Here is a 16,569-nt window from a genome sequence, read left to right on the forward strand (position 1 = left end):
ACCAGCATCAGCTCTGCCCCACGGGGAAAGTCTCCCTCTTCAACAACATCTGTCTTACATCTCTTTTTACTTACACACTTACACTCATGGTCAGTTATTTTTTCATCACCATCTTGTGTGTGAATGTAACCATCTTACTCTGGGTTCAATGCAATTTTTTTCCCTATTGAATAAAGATTGAATTAGAGAACAAGAAAATTAACAGGCTGTAGCAATAATTTTTCATTCGGGGAAAAAGGATATTAATAGCAATTAAAACATTTGGTTCTTCTTCCTTAGGGACAGAAATCTAATGTGAATCTTCTTCACTAATGCAGGATGTCCAGAGATGAACAGGAGCAGCCTCAAAGAACTGATTTAGCAAAAGGTCAAAGAAGTATGGGCTTCCCTGATGGCTCACTGGTAAAGAACCTGCCTGCTGATGCAGGAGACACAGGTTCGATCCCTGGCCCGGGAAGATCCCTTGATGAAGGAAAAGGTAACCCACTCTAGTATTCTTGCCTGGAAAACCCCATGGACAGAGAAGCCTGGCAGGCTACAGTCCATGGGATTGCAAAGAGTTGGACATGACTTAGCGACTGAACAAGAGCAGCAACCAACATCAATTAGTGAAGTATAAAGTTTAGCCAAAAGTCTAGAAAAGTCAAAGCAAATCATAAGACTGCATGGGGACAACTTTGAATTTTCAGAGGTCTGTGATTACTATTATCAGTGTGCTACTTGAGGACAGAAAGTGTAAGTATTACTTCTTTTTAATTTGTTTTTGTCTTTGCAGATGAGAGAAAATTAAGATTATATTAAAATGCAAAGGGTGTTAGAATAAGAAGAAACCTTATTAACCTTCTAAAGATGAAAATATACTGTGGTCTCACTAGAACAGTCTTATTCCACATCTTTTTTTACAGACTTATTATTAATAGTGCCCTTTCATTCTAAAAAGCATCTTGATTAGGTGATAAGTTATATGGTTACGCTACAGTAAAATGCTCTCATTTTACAAACAGGGTAAAATCTGTTTCTTCACGTTTAACCCAGACATGCACATTGAACATGTCACCAACTGCTGAATTCCCAGGACGTTGCTTTGTTCACCCTACCACGCTCCCCTCTTGAAGTACAAGGCTGATAATTCGATAGAAATAAGATGTGTGGAACCTATGGATTTCACTAATAAAATAGCATCACTACCTTTGAGCTGTTCAAGTCATTGCAATTTACAGGTGATGAAAAGATGCTCTGAATGTGCAAACTGTAGTCCGCTATTATCTCCACTCCAAAGGAAAATTCACACTTCCCCCACATCTGCTATAAGTCTATTTTTAGCTACATGCAGTGGGTGGACAACCAGTTCTCTCCATGCTGGTCTCAGGCATGACCATTTGTTTCCAGGCTCAAATGCACTTTTGCTTCCACTCATAAATAAGAATTTAAAAAAAGAGTTGGAATTAACACGCCATGGCAACAATGAACAAGCCATGGCAAGAATTTTTCAGTATAGAACTGGAAACAGTAATGCATAAGCTAAATCACTGTATCTGTCTTCCTTAGAAACTTAAATAGCCAACAGTTTTTCTTTTGATTGATCTTACCAACTAATACACATTTTAAATTTTATTTCAAGTTGTACAGAGTAGAAAAAAAGTTATTTTAAAATCACAAGCCTGGTTTCCATGAAGCTAAAACTGTATATAAATTTGTTAATGGTAAAACAAATTAAAAATCATCTTATTTCCAATTGAAACCCAAGATATAATTTATAAAAAGGATGCAAAAAAACATGAGTACTAACAGAAGTTTGCACATTAAAGACATTTCTTGAACTCTCTAATGTAGGAGATACGTTATACCCATTAAATCACCAAACTAGTTTCAAAATGCCCATAAATATTCTAATCAATCAGTAGAACAGTATTCCACAGAAAAGTGTATATATTAGCAATGACATAATATCATTCTTATCAAAAAGAAAATTTACTTATTAATAATATAAACCAATTCACTGATAAATTTCTAACATAATTCCATCTAGCTCTTTTACCACTAAAGGGAAATATTTGTTTCTTTTTAAGAAATCTTTGAAGAAATTGTTAAAGCCTTAACAATTTATTTTTATTAGCATATATTCTAACAAGTTTTATAATAACTTCAAAGAATAAATACTGATAATGTAAGCACTTAGAATAAATATATGTAGCCGGACTAATCATTATATACAACAGTCTTTTCCTAAGGCAGAGAGTTCCTCCTATATGAGACCGAAGTTAAATAAAAAGCAATTTTTGTCCCTTGGGAATTTATGATAATGGATTTCCCTACAGACAAAGACAACATTAGATGCATTATCAATAAGTTATGCATATTTAAAACTGTTTTCTTGTGAATTTGCACTGACTTAATTATCCTACTAATAAACACTGTCAATTATCTTTCTGGTCAACAATATCATATTTGTTAAGATTCTTTGTTAAGTATATAGCCTATAATTACAAAATAAAGAGCAGGCAAGTAGCCCACATGAAATAAAACCCACTTATTTTCCCTGCCTCTTTCATCTGTCAGGCTAAAGTAAGTAATCCCCAGATTTCAAGTTAATATGATTATAAATTTAGAAAACTATAACAAAAAAATATATGGTGACAGAAATAAGAGCATCTTAACTAAATATATATTATCTCTTCATGTAGTTTGCATGTTTGTACAATGATTCCGTACTAGGTTAGGAAAAAATGAGAATCATAGGAATTCAACAAAAGGACAGAGACTGTTGAAGAAACAAATATTTCCCTTTATTTGATTACATTACATCTACTCATGGGACATTTGGAATAACTGAATTTCTCAATTTACAGACCTATAAATAATGCTATTTAACCGAAATCCAGCCAGCAAATAGCACCATATACTTGAAGAGCTTACTCATGGAAAAGTAATTTCCACACCAGGTCAGTTTAGTAGAGTATAACAGTAGACTCAGAATGATCAGCATTTGAGAATCAGAACAGTTACACTCAAGAGTACTTTATCAAGAGTGATTTGCCTTACTCCTTCGCCAGCTGCACATTGGATGGTTTTGCTCCAACTGGTATTCCGTATTTGTGCAAAGTGTTCATCAAAATCTCCCTCATGTCGTTGTTGTAGGAATCAAAGTCAAACACGTTCCTAACCACACTGGAGAGACCTTCAGTGGGAAATTTCTGTATTAAAAAAAAAATCCCTTATTACCATGTGATAAAATATACAGTATTATAAAGATTTCCCAAACGGACAGAATAATGATCAAATAAACTTCATTAGACCTTTTCTTACTGGCCTTGTCAGATAAACAGATAGGAGGAATGCTTTTCTCTTTTAATGTTTGCCCTGATGACTTAATATTTTTCTTTTTCAATAAATTTCAGAATTTGAGGGGAAACAGTTCTTTCTCTCAAATGTTAAATCGGTACTCAAATCCTGGGGTTTGGTGACTTGCACCACTTTCTGAAATCTCCCGCTTTTAAAATGAGTACTGAGCTTCCCTGGTGGCTCAGTTGTAAAGAATCTGCCTGCAATGTGGGAGACGCAAGTTTGATCCCTGGATCAAGAAGATCCCCTGGAGGAGGAAATGGCAACCCACTCCAGTATTCTTGCCTGGAGAATCCACATGGACAGAGGAGCCTGGCGGGCTACAGGCCATGGGGTCGCAGAAGAGTCGGACACGACTTAGCAACTAAACAACAACTGGATTGACCAAATTATAAAATGCTACTTAAATAGAGCAGAGTGTTGAATATCTATATGGAAATATTCAGAAAAGTCACAAGTCCAAGAGTAAATGAAAAACAAAGGTAAAGGAATACGAAAAGAAAGGAAGAAGAAGGTAAAAAGTACAGAGAACAGAGACACAGGCAAGCACAGAGGGAAAGAAAACGAGGGTTACAGACAGCTGACTTCACACTGCTGGGGTCCTCTGGGTCATTCATCGCCTCTGTCTTGATTCTCTCTAGGTGCTGGAATCTCAGCTGGACTTGCCATGGTTTTACAGGCAGAACAAAGCTTTCTATTTTCCTGTCTAGGTTTTCAGGGGTCAAGAGTCATTAGGTTATGACTGTTCGCTTGGAAACCATCATTTGTTATAAAAGCAGAATCGACACAGGCTTTTTGTCTTCTTTTACCAAGGTGAAAAGTGAAAGTGAAAGTCGTTCAGTCGTGTCCGACTCACTGTGATCCCATGGACTATCAAGTCCATGGAATTCTCCAGGCCAGAATACCAGAGTGGGTAGCCTTTCCCTTCTCCAGGGGATCTTCTGAACCCAGAGATTGAACCCAGGTCTCCTGCATTGCAGGCAGATTCTTTACCAGCTGAGCCATAAGGGAAGCCCAAGAATACTGGAGTGGGTAGCCTATCCTTTCTCCAGTGGATCTTCCCGACCCAGGAATTGAACCAGGGTCTCCTGCACTGCAGGCAGATTCTTTACCAACTGAGCTATTAGGGAAGCCCTCCAAGGTGACCTATGCATCGTGGATGGCTATAAGGAATTTCATTCTCTTGTCCACTTACTCTATCCAACAAAACCTTCTCACAGTATTTACAGGCATGTAATCAATACTACTAGTTTCCAGTCAGTTTTTTATCTTCAAGTCTTTCATTTTCAAAATGAAAATATTTTCACTCAGAGACTATATATGCTTGTTGTATAAAGTCAAATAGTAGTAAAGCTTCCCTTCTGTCTCACTCTCCTGTCTTCCCACACCCCTCAGAAAACCCCCACCAAATTTCCTAGCTCCTTGGTAATAGCCATGGCACAGAACCTTGTCAAAGTCAATCCAGAGATTAAACAGCAAATGTTCATTTGGATTACAGACATTTCATACTATATCACCTGAATCAGTATTAAAGAGAAATGGAAAGACTTGGTATAAATTAGGCAAAAAAAAAAAAAAAATCTAAAACAAGACTGATGACTTCTTTTAAACTTTTACGTACAGGCAGGTGCCATACCTGCAAATGCTTGACTATGTTGACAACTTCTCTGGTAGAATAAGGGTAGTTAATAATACCCTGGTCAGCTAAATTCCTCAGCTCTCCAAAGGCAGCGACAAGCTTCTGAAGGATGGGCTCGGGCACATTTGGGCCGTACTGCCTGAGCATCCTGAGTTCCGAGTAGGGTTTGGGATTATCCACTGCATGGCAGCTAAAAATATCACCTATGAGGAATAAAAATAGATTCACACTCAGTATGCAACTAACCCCTTATAAGGACATAGCAAATACGAAATGATCAATTAAAGAGCCATGGGTTGCTCACCAAAGCACTTCTATTTTTAAATGTGTAAAACCGCGTAGAAAGCCTGTCCAACAATAGGTATACAGAAAAAAGCAAATGACTAAAGCAAAAGGAAATGAGCCTGAGTGATGTGTGGTTTATTCTACATAGATTTATTTCTGTTAAAAATTATACGATACTTGGACATAATCTCACTGGTAGATATTTGAGTACAAAGAACAGAAAGAGAAGTCCCTGTGAGCTTCTGCCAATCCCACTCCTTCCCCCACAGGCACCCAGGGTTAACAGTTCAGTGTATTCATTTTTTCATATTTTTCATGTCAGTATTTGGTATTTATTTATTTTTAATTGATTGATGATTGCTTTATAATATTGGTCCTGCTAGTATTTTTAAATGCATATATATATATAAATAAATCACTCAGTCATGTCTGACTCTTAATGACCCCATGGACTGTAGACCGCCAGGCTCCTCTGTCCATGTGATTCTCCAGGCAAGAATACTGGAGTGGGTTGTCATGTCCTACTCCATTTTAAATGCATACATACAAACATATATAGTTTTGATAATTTAGTCTTTTTCCATTAATTGGAAAATACTCATGTGGTTCTGAGACTGCATTTTTAACTTTATAACACATGGTAAATATCTTCAGAAATTATATACACATATGCACGACTTTTTATGTGTACTAAAAATGGGGAAATTAGTATTATCACTCTCTAAACAATTTACATCTTGTTCACATTGCTATAATATACTTTATAAGTTGGTTTCAAAAAAGTAAATGTGCAGAGATAATATCAAAATAAAAATCAAGGAAAAGGAATTGGAAACAAAATATTTCACCCATAATTTAGACAACTGAGAATATATTAGAAAAATACAATCTATGCTCGAGAGAGAGAAATTTCTCAGATAAAAGTTCACATAATTCTGATTTATAATCCAAAGGACAGGGACCAAAGGAAGTTAGAGTAAATAGATTTGCATTATTCACTATGCTCATTTTAGAAAGCAAGGATATTTAGAACTTACTTGGACTCAGAAATGACTCAGATCATTCTTTTATTGTTATCATATATTCATGAAAGCAACTGAATAGAATGCAACCATGATAACTTCAAGCTTGTATCTCATAGGCTAAACTCATTCAAATACAAACATGAAAAACAGCTTTGGCCTTTTTTTGCTGAAAAGCAAATGCAACACTAATATAACGCTATAATTGACCCCTTATTTGTTCATTCATCGAATAATGATTAAATCCCTTCTATATGCCAAGTAATACTCTATGTACTTCATAGACCTCAGTGATCAAAAACACACAAACCCCTGTTCTCATGGAGTTCAGATTTTGGCGTATGGAGGAAATAAACAATAATTATCAATGTCAGAAACTGTATGTTTCAAGGAAAAAAGAAAAGTGCAGTATAGTACTTGAGAAACGGTGATGGTTGGGGACGCCAGACAGGCTGGCCTCCCTGAGAAGGTGACAACTAGGCAGATGCAGGTGTGTGGGGGAAGGGCACGGCAGGTCCAACTACTGCAAAGACCCTGGGGCGAGCATGGCCGGCGTGTTCAGAGACGGGGTAGCGGGGCAGGGAGGCTGGAAGAGGGTAAGTGATGGGAGAGCAGCACAGAGCAGGGCAGAAGCAAGGCCAGTGAGGTTAGAGGATGCAGGAGTCTCACCTGAGGACATTCTATGCATGTCACGCATATTCGTGTGCACGCACCCCTCTTGCCTTTTATCTTCTATTAATTCACCTGGCAGGCTACTGCACAGACTGTTCTTACTGTTTCGCTTAATACATTTCTAGGACTCTTTTTGTCCTTTGGTGTCAGCACCGGTAAACTCATGCTCTGCCTTTTTTTAAGCAATTGCATGGTAATCTACTGAGTGGATATAATAGAACTTCTTCATTTAGTCCCATTGCGGTATACATTTGGGTTGTTTCCTTTTAGTTTTGCAACTATAAACAATGCTAGATTGCCTATCCTTGTACTTAAATTATTGCACAGGGAATTTCCTTGGATAAATTTCTTGATATGGAGTCGCCAGATCAAAAATCCTACTAGGAGACTGAGCCTGCTTCACATTGAATATGGAATGCCCAGTATTCAGAATTAGCTACTTGTCACAGAGAAGAGAAGTTCTTCTTGAAGGTTCCTGATGATTCAGTTTATCCCTGGACCTCTCCAATCAATGTGAATCAGTCTCCCCAGAGCTGGCCTCAAACTTTTCCATAGTTAGGGTGATGTGATGAAAAGCAAACACTAAAAACCCTTTCTGAATTTGTGTTCTACTCTAAGACTATCTATAGTCTTAGATATGAAGCCAAGTTCTAACACTTATTATCTGAGTGACCCTAGAAAAATAATCTCTCCGAATATCAGACATTCTTCTCCTCTAAAATGGGGATAAAAATACTCTCATAAAATAGTTGTGATGATGATAGCACGTGGGAGCATTTAGTTGGGAGCATTCAGTGACAGCCAATATAGCACTGTTACTAAGATGACATCATTATTGTTATTGTTATTGTTTTGGTTATTACTATAATTATTGTTTTTACCTAAGGTACCGAAGAAATCATTGCCTAGGAAAGGAAATCCAGGTCTGTTGGCCAGAACAATCATTCTAAAATCAGGATGAATCACTACAACATTTTCTCTTCCATTGACTAGTGCAGCATCTGAAAAAAAAATTTCAATTTATTCTTTATTGATACTCAGTAATTCTTAAGAGTATCAAGTTATAGCCTTTAAAATCACACAAGCAGTCATATAGTTTTATGACTATAGGGTTGTAAAACAACTCTAAGAAATCTGGTTGTAATAACTGGGTTGAAGAAAACAAAAACATCTTTGAGAAAGTTTGCTTAGAAGAGAATACTGATAAAATGCATACTAAATTATACAGGAACGCATTTTTATGTAAGTTAAAGGCACATCTAAAAACCAAACTTGTCTAAATGTTGTCTTATGGTGCTTAAACTTGGCTTGAGATCCTATCATTCATTTAAAATACAAATAAGAATCTATAACAACGGATAAGCCAAAGGATACTCAAAGGATAATCTAAACATCCTTCAGTTTTTTTTTTTTTAATCAAATCAGCAACTGCATCCCTTTGCATAAAGCCTGCTATTTTGTAGCTAAGGATTAAGTCCTATTTAGATTACCCACCCTGAAAGGATTAACTACATAGGAGAAAGTCTTGAACATCAAGTCAATTCATTAGAGAAAAGTTGATTTATTTCCACTCGAGGGATTCTATCAAAGTTCTTAAAATATGTAATTTCAAGTTGACTGGAGCTGTCTTTGTGCAAATGTTTAAGGTAGTAAAGGAAGTAAATATTATATACTACTGGCTGATGTACATTTAAGATTGAACTGCTAGTCCAAAGAAAAATTTAAGGTAGCAAAAACTTTATTATCGGTATTTTAAGACAGAACACCTGTCATTTGGGTTAATTTAAATCTTAGGCTTTAAGGCTGTTCATCTCTAAAAAATGATAGATGTGAAGTAAAGTTCAGTTCAGTCGCTCAGTCATGTCTCTTTGCGACCCCATGAATTGCAGAACGCCAGGCCTCCCTGTCCATCATCAACTGAGTCAGTGATGCCATCCAACCATCTCATCCTCTGTCGTCCCCTTCTCCTCCCTCCTTCAATCATTCTGAGCATCAGGGTCTTTTCAATTGAGTCAGTTCTTCGCATCAGGTAGCCAAAGTACTGGAGTTTCAGCTTCAACATCAGTCCTTCCAATGAATATTTAGGACTGATTTCCTTTAGGATGGACTGGTTGGATCTTCTTGCAGTACAAGGGACTCTCAAGAGTCTTCTCCAACACCACAGTTCAAAAGCATCAGTTCTTCGGCGCTCAGCTTTCTTTATAGTCCAACTCTCACATCCATACATGAGTACTGGGAAATCCATAGCTTTGACTAGATGGAACCTTGTTGGCAAAGTAATGTCTTTGCTTTTCAATATGCTGTCTAGGTTGGTAAAAACTTTTCTCCCAAGGAGCAAGCTCCTTTTAATTTCATGGCTGCAGTCACCATCTGCAGTGATTTTCAGTTCAGTTCAGTTCAGTCGCTCAGTCGTGTCCGACTCTTTGAGACCCCATGAATCACAGCACGCCAGGCCTCCCTGTCCATCACCATCTCCTGGAGTTCACCCAAACTCATGTCCATCAAGTCGGTGACACCATCCAGCCATGTCATTCTCTGTCGTCCCCTTCTCCTCTTGCCCCCAATCCCTCCCAGCATCAGAATCTTTTCCAATGAGTCAACTCTTCACATGAGGTGGTCAAAGTACTGGAGTTTCAGCTTTAGCTGAACAAAGAACACCCAGGGCTGATATCCTTCAGAATGGACTGATTGGATCTCCTTGCAGTCCAAGGGACTCTCAAGAGTCTTCTCCAACACCACAGTGCCCCCCAAAATAAAGTTTGTCACTGTCTCCACTGTTTCTGTCTATTTGCCATGAAATGATGGGACCAGATGCCATGATGTTAGTTTTCTGAATGTTGAGCTTTAAGCCAACTTTTTCACTCTCCTCTTTTACTTTCATCAAGAGGCTCTTTATTTCTTCTTCGCTTTCTGCCATAAGGGTGGAGTCATCTGCATATCTGAGGTTATTGATATTTCTCCCAGCAATCTTGATGTGCTTCATCCAGACCAGCATTTCTCATGATGTACTCTGCATGTAAGTTAAATAAGCAGGGTGACAATATATAGCTTTGACGTACTCCTTTCCCGATTTGGAACCAGTCTGTTGTTCCATGTCCAGTTCTATGTTGCTTCCATGTTGTTTCATGTTCCATGTTGCTTCTTGACCTGCATACAGATTTCTCAAGAGGCAGGTCAGGTGGTCTGGTATGCCCATCTCTTTCAGAATTTTCCACAGTTTATTGTGATCCATACAGTCAAAGGCTTTGGCATAGTCAATAAAGCAGAAATAGATGTTTTTCTGGAACTCTCTTGGTTTTTCGATGATCCAGCAGATATTGGCAATTTGATCTCTGGTTCCTCTGCCTTTTCTAAAACCAGCTTGAACATCTGGAATTTCATGGTTCACATACTGATGAAGCCTGGCTTGGAAAATTTTGAGCATTACTTTACTAGCGTGTGAGATGAGTGCAATTGTATGGTAGTCTGAGCATTCTTTGGCATTGCCTTTCTTTGGGATTGGAATGAAAACTGACCTTTTCCAGTCCTGTGGCCACTGCTGAGGTTTCCAGATTTGCTGGCATATTGAGTGCAGTACTTTCACAGCATCGTCTTTTAGGATTTGAAATAGCTCAACTGGAATTCCATCACCTCCACTAGCTTTGTTTGTAGTGATGCTTCCTAAGGCCCACTTGACTTCACATTCCAGGATGTCTGGCTCTAGGTGAGTGATCATACCATCGTGATTATCTGGGTCATGAAGATCTTTTCTGTATAGTTCTTCTGTGTATTCTTGCCACCTCTTTTTAATATCTTCTGCTTTTGTTAGGTCCGTACCATTTCTGTCCTTTATTGAGCCCATCTTTGCATGAAAAGTTCCCTTTGTATCTTTAATTTTCTAAAAGAGATCCCTAGTCTTTCCCATTCTGTTGTTTTCCTCTATTTCTTTGCACTGATCACTGAGGAAGGCTTTCCCTGGCTTTGCTATTCTCTGGAACTCTGCATTCAAATGGGTACATCTTTCCTTTTCTCCTTTGTGTTTCGCTTCTCTTCTTTTCACAGATGCGAAGTACTTGGAGTTTTATTGAGGTGAGTCTGTAAGAAGTTACGCTCATACTTCTTTCTGAAAACAAAAAGTATCCTTTCAATGTGCCATATATTCATGTACTAATACCACCATTAGTTTTAACATTTGATCTCCATTTATTTTAGTAGTGGTAAATAACAAGGTATGTCATCACATGAAAAATTTAATTAGTTAACTAACATAAAAATGGCAATAAAACACGAAACTTTTAAAAAGTTAAGAAAATGAAAAACATGGGCATGGAAGTGATGCTTTCTGAAACTATGTTCAAAAGAGCTTCAGCTGCTCTTGTGTTTAAAATGTCATTTGCAATCAAATTTGAATTTAAAAATTATGATGATGACTCCTTTGCTTGGAGATTGTCTCTGTTTAAGCACAAGTTTGTTCCAGTAGTTCTTTCTTGCTTTCTATTTCACTGTCCTTATGATGCCTCTAAAAAGGGCAGGCAGCATTCAAATCTTGAGAGTCTGAATGATTTTCTAAAAGATGGTTATCAGGCTGTTTAATTCAAATTCTGTTTTTCCTATACTCATTGTGAAACTGCCATCTCAGAATACTTTTATTAGTGCTAAGTTTCCTAGGTTGAGATGCAGCAGTCTTGCAATGACAATGTCCAAGAAGAAACCTCTGTGGCGACGGACTTGTACATTTTTATAGAGTCTTCTGTACATACCTTTTGAATATTGACGATTTCAGTCATTAGTCTCAATTTGTTTGGCTACCTTGCTATTGACTATATTTCAGTGGCTAGTTAAAGATCTTCAAGTCTTTTCATGACACAAAAATTAAAAACTAGAAAATGTTCTCACATTGCACTAGACAAGTTTTTCCTATGGGTTAAACAGACTTATAAGATTTATCTATCTACCTTTCCCCTAACAACCACAAAAATAAAAAGAAGGTACTCCAAAGAGAGTAACTTCTTTCTGAGGCAAGTGTGTATTGTGTGTGTGTGTGTATATAATATATATGTATACACACACACACACACACACATATATATATAACTGATATTAAATGCCCAGCGGTTTTTTTCTAATTATACTGAGCTAATAATAACACTGATTTTAACATTATAAGTAACAAAAACATGGTAGAGCTTTAAAAATTCCACATAATAATGAAAGAAAATAAATTGTACACAAATAATTGAGACATAAGTATCAGATCAGATCAGATCAGTCGCTCAGACATAAGTATAAAAGGGATTATATGTTTGTATTCTCAGAGTAGAAAAAATATGAAGCTGATTTGTCCTAAAGCTACTATTGAAATTTTCAAAGACACTCTCCGGCTACTAGGAAGTGAAACTGACGAAGCTAGATTCAGACATATTGATTTTTATTATTAATTATCAATACAGACAACCTGACTTAGACTGAATTTATGCTTGTTATTTGTAGATAAGCAGCCAGCTAAGTGTGTGATCTGATACAACAGATGTTAAAATTGCACATTGAAAGAAAAGTTGCTTTTTTATACTCACTTGCAACAATGCGTCGTCCATCTGCTAGAATCATTTCTCCATTTTCTACCAGAGTTTTTAAAATACAGGTGACATTTGTTGGAGCCTTGTCTGCCTCATCTACTACCAGAACATGACCCAATTTTACTGCTTTAACCTTTGAAGACAGAACATTTATTATAAACAAAACAAACGAACAAGAAAAGAAAGCAAACGTTTTAACAATTCCATCACTCATTGCTTTGGATTTGTAATAGCTGGTTTTCTGCAAGCTATAAATATAAAATCACAAAAAATGTCTGTAGCAGAGCTGGAAACAGTATTTATGGATCTCCACTAAAAGCTTCTCATAGTTACTGAATTGCTAACTCTGCAGTAATCACTTTATTTTCTTGCAGCATCCTAATTAGCCCTATGTCGGCAATGTTCACATTTCACACCCTCAGGAAGGGGAGAATTAAAACAAGTATTGACATATCAAATAGAGAAGTTAAAGGGCTGTGGGGGCAAACAGGAATGACTGTGATCATCAGTACTGGATATCAGAACATTGCACTTGTGGTAGCCTTAAAAGAGTGCGCAGTTTTAAGAGATCAGTATGTATACTGGAGAACTGGGTAGTCAAGACAAAGAGAATCAATGGTCAGACTCAAGAAATCTGCACCCTACTGAGGGAAGAGTGAATATGAACAGTCTATCTTGGCTGATGCAGAGGTTAAATGTAAGAAAAGACAGAAAAGGATCTGAAAGTGTAGATCAGGTCTCGACTAATAAAAAGTTGACTGCCAAACCAAAAAATATGTGCTTTGTCTCATTAAATAGCAGGATGAATTAAAGATTTATGAGTTCAGATATGATAACAAGTTTAAAGCTACAAGTCAGTGCCTTTAATCTTGCAGAAATATGCAGAATAGACTAGAGGGGGGAATATCATAACAACTTGGTAAAAAAGTCATGTGAGGATCTGATTTTAGGGAAGAGGGCATGGGTAAAAATGGAAATAAAAAGCATTATATTATCTGAAGAAATATTCAGAGGTATATTCTACAGCCTTGGCAACTAATTAGATGGGAAGAGGTGAAAGGAAAAATAAGAGACTTCTAGGTCTTGGATGACTGAGTAAATTAGATGACTGGTCACATTATGAAAAGATAGGAAAAAAGCTAGGAAAAACTCTTTAAAACATTTAAAAAGAATGGATAGGAGATACTCAATGAACTTCAATGTAAACCCAGAGATTATTTTTTTAAATAGTAAGAAATAGCTCATAACATAAAATGGAACATATCATAAACTTTTCTCATTACATGGTTTTGGCAAGTAATTTTTAAGAAATTGAGAAATAGGTGATCCTCTCTACCACAAATATCTTATTTCATATTCTAAAAATATGAATAAGAATTTTTCTTTTTAACTTTAAGGTAAAAATAACCCGAATTTTAAAAAAGAGAGAGAAAACATGTAGCTTCTACTCCCAACTCCAGCCTTCACATCTCTGTTCAGAGAAGGTTGAGTCCAGTCTGGAAGAACTCAGACAGGAGGTCCTGAAGACGCCCATCACCGGGTCTAGACCACAGAGTCCTCAGGATGGCTTCTCTGTGCCATTGCTGGAGAGCAGTTATCTACACAGAAACACATGCCTGGCAGAACAGGATTTTTTTTTGGCCGGGGGTGGCTCTTATATGAGAAGCTAAGGAATGATCTTCCCAGCTGTCCAAAATGCTGGGTCAATATTTTACTCATTAAAATCATTTTAAAAAACATTCCAGAAGCATTATCTAATTTCAAAGTCTGCACATCTGAAAACAACAGCAAACTTTTTTCTTTTTTGAAAGTTCTGGAATGGAAAAGTTATCATTAGAGGATTTCTATCATTCCCTAAATCTCTCTCTGGAGAGAGGAATAGAGTAAGAAAACATGTTATTTTCCCAGTAATTTGCATTTAAATATCCACTCTCCAAATGACATATGAACGAGTGTTTTCTAGTTAAGACTGAAACATATTGTCATCAATGGGATATTTCTTCCTCTCAAAGGCTGAAATATAACTATCATTCAAAGAACACAGTTGAGAATATTCATATAATTGCATTACTAACCAAAGGTGAGTCTTCATATACAATAAGTCCATCTTTAACAGAAGGCTGAAGAGTAAGTGTTTGGACTGTGGTGTCCCTAAAGTTAAACCAACAGATTTTATAGTTAGTAAAGAAATAAAAAGACATTTGATCTCGAATAAAACATGAGAACATTTCTCTTTTTCTTCCTTTAGTTCATCATCCAGCTTCTCCTAAGACAAATAAAAAAGCAAATGAAATTCCACGCAGCAACAGTATTTTGTAGATGTCGATATAAGTTATAAAGGTTTGGGAATTACTCCAAGTTTACAAATTATCCAGGCTCTTTACTTCTCCTTTTCCCAGTAATTTCCCGATGACCATTTTACTCTTTAAAATCACCTCCTGAAGGTGAAAAGGAGAAGTTAAAAATAAATATTTGCATTACCTATACAATATTTACATTATTTACAAATAATTGATGGTGAGTTTGGTGATGATTGGCATGCTGATGTTCCTGATTAAAGTGAGTCTGTGAATTATACTTCATGGCCCAACCTGCCATCAGGCAAGACCATTTTACCTCACTCCAGCAAACATGGGATTGTGAACATTTCTGCTAGGATTAGGGCAATTCATTTTACTTTCTTAAGTCTACCTACTACTATCTACCTGACTTTCCTTTAGATCAGGATTTTCAAAAGTATTAACAGTGTGCTACCTAGATGTTATCCAACTCCACACATGATAAGATATGAAGTTCACATCACCTATGAATCTTCTTGCCCAAAATGTTACAGTTAGTAAAGCAATAAAATGACATTTGATCAGAATAAAACACAAGCGTCATATATCCATTTTTTGTATTCCTGGGCTTACACTTTTTCTATCTTCTGCTAAAAAAAATAAAGTCCATTTTTGGGTTTTAAACAAATAACAGAGTTTAATTAATATCACAAATTCACTGTTCGTATTCTGGCAATACAGAAGGGTGGGTGAGGAAAAGAAAGAGATGTGTTCACACAGATTTTTATAGCAATATAGTGAATTTCTCACCTCAGCTGTCACATATTTAATGGGCAACAACATGACACCTCCCAGCACCGAAATGGAAAAAGGAACTCTTGTATCATTATCAGTAGAAAGGAAATTCAATCATTACTTTAATAATTATGGTGCTTCATAGCAGATTAAGGACAGGAAATTCAAGGTGAATTACAATTTTAAAAAGGCAAATGAAATTGTTCTATAACACGTTAATTCCGATAGCATACAATTTGGCAAATTAGATTTCTCAAAAGACTTGTGCTAGAAATAAAACACATAGGTTTGAGAGAACAAGCACAAATCAGATGATTCCTAAAAGGGACAAGGAATAAGGATAAACACAAATGGGAAACATGGCTTTCAGTGGAGTAGGCAATGAGAAAGAGCAACTTAAAGGGAAAAAGTGGTTTTGTTCCATTCTTAATGTCAGTCCTTTGTCTTACATGTATGTAAAATGATATTCAATTAAAAAAACAGGTTGGCTTATATGTCAGTCCCTTATTATATAAGAGTAGAAAATAACTCACTAACTTCTGCATAGCACTTATTACAACAACAAAAAAGGCTTGAACTTCCCTGGTGGCCCAGTGGATTAGAATCCGCCTGCTAATACAGTGGACACAGGTTTAATCCGTGGTCCGGGAAGATTCCACATGCCGCGGAGCAGCTAGGCTTGGGTGTCATAACTTCTGAGCTCATGCTTTACAACCTGTGAGCTACAGCCACTGAGCCCACACACTGCAATGACTGAAGCCAGTACACCTACAGCCCGTGCTCCGCAACAAGGGAAGCCGCTGCAGTGAGAAGCCCACAGACCGCAACCAAGGGTAGCCCAAGCGCAGCAGAGAAGAACCACTGCAACCAAAAGTGCATAAGTATATATTTTTTAAAAGCTTGTTTTTCAAGGTATCTTACAATATTATAAACTTCAACTCAGTAAATGATGACTACTGTCACAAGTAGCATATGACAGT

General features: G+C 36.8%; 1 protein-coding gene across 8 annotated transcripts in view; it reads right to left on the reverse strand.

Moving 5' to 3' along the window:
- The window catches only part of VWA8 (von Willebrand factor A domain containing 8), a 401,675-nt gene that overhangs the window by 196,070 nt on the left and 189,036 nt on the right, over positions 1–16,569 (reverse strand). For all 8 annotated transcript variants that reach the window (XR_009739842.1, XM_061434477.1, XM_061434479.1 and 5 more), the window contains exons 22-26: positions 14,591–14,666; positions 12,513–12,648; positions 7,842–7,961; positions 4,979–5,184; positions 3,043–3,194 (exon numbers count right to left, since the gene is read on the reverse strand). Coding sequence is in view for 7 of the 8 variants with exons in the window: in XM_061434477.1 (XP_061290461.1) it covers positions 3,043–3,194; positions 4,979–5,184; positions 7,842–7,961; positions 12,513–12,648; positions 14,591–14,666 (690 nt within the window). In the remaining variant the exon portion in view is untranslated. The remainder of the gene's footprint in view (positions 1–3,042; positions 3,195–4,978; positions 5,185–7,841; positions 7,962–12,512; positions 12,649–14,590; positions 14,667–16,569) is intronic.

This window comes from Bos javanicus, chromosome 12 (genome assembly GCF_032452875.1).
Source record: "Bos javanicus breed banteng chromosome 12, ARS-OSU_banteng_1.0, whole genome shotgun sequence".
Lineage (NCBI taxonomy): Eukaryota > Metazoa > Chordata > Mammalia > Artiodactyla > Bovidae > Bos > Bos javanicus.